Genomic DNA, 4183 nt, shown 5'->3' with positions numbered 1-4183 from the left:
CCCGCCTGATCGTAATGTATCAATCTGCTTCTCTTACCCTGAATATTGTTGATTGACGGATGGCTTCAGCACAAAAGCTGTAGAATTATTGCTATTCGCGAATGCGAAAATGTGATCGTCTGAACTTATATCCATCCTTGTTGCCAAGCCCAGGACAGGAAATGGAGCTAAGCAGGTAGGATCACAGCCTTCCACAGATTGTCTTTAACTAGGCCCCTTGATGTTCTTTTACTTTCAAGTTGGAAGACTCTGGTAAATGAGCGAGACCAGAGAGGCCGCTCGGTACTGTGGCATGCAGCAAACACTGGTAACAAAAGATTGATCTGTCAACTGGCACAGCTGCCAGATCTGGAGCCCGAGATTCCCGAAAATTATGGTGTATCTCCTCTGGGCCAAGCTAAAAAAAAGAGGAGCGTCGAGATAGTTGCACTTCTGCAAAATATTGCTGTATATGCCGGTTATAGTGGGTCGTCCAAGCACGACATCGAATAGTCTGGCAATCGCAAACATCAAATGATACGTTAAAAAGCTGGGTCATTGAAGCCAGCATTAAGTTAACAAGCTTTCGGGATTTTTTGTTAGAGATTTTTACTTTGGAAGGCTTTGCAAAGGCGTGTCTTAGTATGGAGCAGACGCAGGGGCAAAGCTGCACAATCAACGATAAACTCCCGACAGGTCAATATGGAGCGGCAAGTTGATCAGGATGAACCAATTCCCTCGATGACCACTTAGCATAGATGATTACCCCCACTATTCAAAAACAATGAAGTTTCAGCTGAACTTGATTCATTCGCCACGGATGTGCTATGCCACACTCATAGCTGAGCGCAGACTGCGACCGGTGGAAATGCTGACATACCCTCAGAGTCATTGCTGGATGCCTCTCGGCAAGTTATCGAGTCTTCTATTTGGCTCGACTGTACCAAAGCGCCGTCTACATAACTACTTTGAAAGATCCAAGACTTGAGAACGGATTGGGAGTGATCCAGATCATATGGGCTCAGAGTCCTTTACAACCACTTATACATAGTCAGTTCCAAAGCGGGAATTTTCTCTGTCCATAGATGGCTTACAGTATTCATTTTTTAGATATGCTAGTTGGAACATAAACCGAAACAAATGTATTACATTGTGTATGAATCCTAATCCTGCTGAGCAAGTCTGAGCGTCTGCTGCTACCCAAATCTTCGTCCCCAAAATACCTAAAGCCGCAGGTAACAGGTCCCCTCTCCTATCCCAGCCAAGTCAAACAATGTGCTCTCGGCTGATCCGATCACCAGCGGCGTCATAGTAATCGACGGTACAGTGCCGCCGTCTGTCACTTCTGCTAGTGTGCCAGCCGTTCCTAGAAACATTTGTCAGCGGCTTGGTTGCAATGAAGGGTGCGACCAACATACACGACTGTGGCACTCGTAGACCCGACAGGTGCTTGGGCAATGACCAAGTTTATGATACCCCTCTTCTCCGCGGGATTGTTCGAGTACATATTGAGTGGGTCGAAAGTAACACTGCTGGCATCCATGATAAACCAACTCTTGCCCTTTCTTTAAGAAACCAAGACAGAAATTGAGCTTAGCGAAAAGACGATTGTCGGCACAGGCAGGTGGGCAGGCGGAGTCTGAAAAATGCGGTTACGTATGTTCGGAAACTCAGCCATGGTGAACCAAGTCAATTTATATTTCTTGCTCACATCAGAGCCTAGTTGCACACCGGCTGTCTAGTCGTTCATCTCGATATCCCATTAAATGTCTTTGTGTTTGTGATTGAGGTGCATAAGCGCTGGAATCATGGTTTCTGTTGAAACTAGATGTGGCTAGCCATGACTTACTGCTCCACTTAACATGCTTCCTCCTGTAAGTGCATTATCGAATGACCACTTAGGCTTATTCCAAGGGCAGGGCGTTTAGTGTAACGCGCTAGCTATGCTATCCGCCTGTACTCTGTCGTTATTGGTTGCTATTGGTCCACTTTGCGGCTTGACTGGGAGCAATTGCAGCCAATAAAAACAGCTCAAAATTCTTAGTCATATCACACTAGTTATGAATAAAAATAGTACGCGCCATGACGCGTGTTCCGGAACAAGCGCCAAGACTTGTTCATGTCGAGGGACCATAAATGTACCCCAGAGGCCTTGCCCTCCGCTCTTTGGGAACGTCTTTCCAGTTTCTCTCGAAGCTTTGGACTTCCCCATCACCGTGCTTCATCTTTTACAAAACAGACCGCTCGGTATCTTTTGAACGACGCGGCTCTATCGCAGCCATGAGTACCTCGCCTCCTCCCACACCTGCATCGGGGGGCCTTAAAAGATAGCCAGCAGAGATTCAAAACTATTACATTACCCTGTGAGTGGGTGGAGGATTACCGTCCAGGTGGCTATCATCCAGTCGTTCTTGGCGACGTCTTCGATCATAAGTACAAGGTCATCCGGAAGCTTGGCGAGGGCTCCTACTCAACGGTTTGGCTCGCCCGTGACCTGAAGTAAGTTCATCTTTCGCATTACTGCCTGCGAGTCTATATATTATTATTACTCATTCCCTTCAAGAAACAGTAGATATGTCGCTCTCAAGATCCTTGTGTCCGAAGTCTCGAGATCGACAACCGAGCCACGGATCTTACGCCACATCATCGAAGTCGCACCAGCAGAAGGGACCAGATATGTCACGCGACTGATAGGCGAGTTCGAACACCGCGGGCCCAATGGTATCCACAAGTGCCTAGTGTTTGAGCCCATGGGTCCGAGTGTGAATACGATGGCTGAGGAGCTACCGCAGTTCAAACCTCGCAGGCGAGAAATGAGAATACGCTATCCGCTTTGGATGGCAAAGAGTATCCTCAAGCAATCCTTGCAAGCTCTTGCATTTCTCCACGAGAATGGTATTGCCCATGGAGACTTTCAGCCGGGAAACATACTCTTCACTCTGAATGACATCAACTTGTTTCCTGAGAACTTGCTCCAGCAAGAGGAAAATGTGCAAGCCCGGTCGATTTCGCCCCCGGTACAGAGGCTAGACGGTAAACAAGATAAATGGGCTCCTCCATATCTTTGCGTTGCGCAGCCATTGGTGCCATTAACCTGCTACACCGAAGGGTTCAAGGTTAAATTATCCGATATGGGCGGAGGTCAGTCGCTCCCGTTTCGATTGTCTGTTTCTTTTCTTGACCAATATAAATACTCATACCTGACTGCCTTGGATAGCATATTTTCTTACCGACCCGCCAACAAAGCCTATTATTCCACTCGGTCTTCGAGCTCCCGAGTTGATTCTTACTGGAGCAGTCGACAACACTCTCGATATATGGAGTTTCGGTTGCCTCGTCTTTGAACTTATCACTGGACAGCCGCTTTTTTGTATACCTTGCTCGGAGATGGAAGATGACGATCATCTTCTATCTCTCACCGCCCAGCTCGGTGCTCTCCCCGTCGAGCTCTTCAAGCATTGGACGACCTCATCGCTCTACTTTACGCCCGAGAGGAAGCTCTTTAATTGTCAGCTTGGAGGAGTCTCTCCAGGAGAGGAACCGCTTATGGTGGAGCAGACCTCCATGGAAGAGTCCTTCGATCGGGCAGGTCCAGGTCTTGGTGAGGAGGAAGCCCAGAAAGTGAAGGCGCTCATCCGATGGATTTTACAATATGATCCCGCGAAGAGACCTTCGCCTACAGAAATCTTATCTGACCCATGGTTCTGCGCGATTGACGTTGAGAGCGACTCGTCCAAAGCATCTCTAGTTTAGTATCTTGCGTCGTCGTCGCCATCCTCTAGACATTGGCACCCTGCTTATGATTGTGGTGTTGTATTTTTAATTTTTAAGTTCGGAGCAATATCCACGTTAAATCAGAATCACCTCAATACCAAACGTCCTGAGCCCATGGCTCTATTATATCAAACCCGTTGTCTTCTTGCAATATCGGCTTCTCATGTGTGTATTAGTCAAGATCCAGTGTTGCGTGCCGATTTTCCCCCAGTCACTGTATCAAGACTCTAGTAGCCCCACTGACATCAGACTAAGCTTATTGGATGCCACAATCCATGAGTTCAACTGAAAATACGGCATAATCTACCCTGGAATATCGATCGGCGTTTATCCACTTTCACCGAGAGTTTGTTCGGCTCTGGACCTCGTCAGACAGTCCTAAGCAGTGCTAGAAGCTAGCATTCCTTCGTTCTGATTAGTAGGCTTCGGA

At 47.5% G+C, this 4183-nt stretch overlaps 2 protein-coding genes across 2 annotated transcripts; one reads left to right on the top strand and one right to left on the bottom strand.

Moving 5' to 3' along the window:
• Positions 1 to 1245: 1245 nt before the first annotated feature.
• On the bottom strand, positions 1246 to 1486 carry N7481_010339 (uncharacterized protein; the record flags this gene model as incomplete). Its single annotated transcript, XM_057269558.1, has 2 exons — positions 1246 to 1345; positions 1398 to 1486. 2 exons carry the CDS (start codon positions 1484 to 1486, stop codon positions 1246 to 1248), a joined length of 189 nt encoding a protein of 62 aa, XP_057120235.1.
• Positions 1487 to 2098: 612 nt separating this feature from the next.
• On the top strand, positions 2099 to 3732 carry N7481_010338 (serine/threonine-protein kinase; the record flags this gene model as incomplete). Its single annotated transcript, XM_057269557.1, has 4 exons — positions 2099 to 2195; positions 2265 to 2478; positions 2549 to 3120; positions 3197 to 3732. The coding sequence occupies 4 exons, from the start codon at positions 2099 to 2101 to the stop codon at positions 3730 to 3732; spliced, it is 1419 nt and encodes a 472-aa protein (XP_057120234.1).
• Positions 3733 to 4183: the final 451 nt, after the last annotated feature.

Source organism: Penicillium waksmanii, assembly GCF_028829765.1.
Source record: "Penicillium waksmanii strain IBT 27052 chromosome Unknown utg000008l:1.0-5622682.0:1.0-5626561.0, whole genome shotgun sequence".
Taxonomy (NCBI): Eukaryota; Fungi; Ascomycota; class Eurotiomycetes; order Eurotiales; family Aspergillaceae; genus Penicillium; species Penicillium waksmanii.
This window is presented reverse-complemented; position numbering and strand designations above follow the sequence as displayed.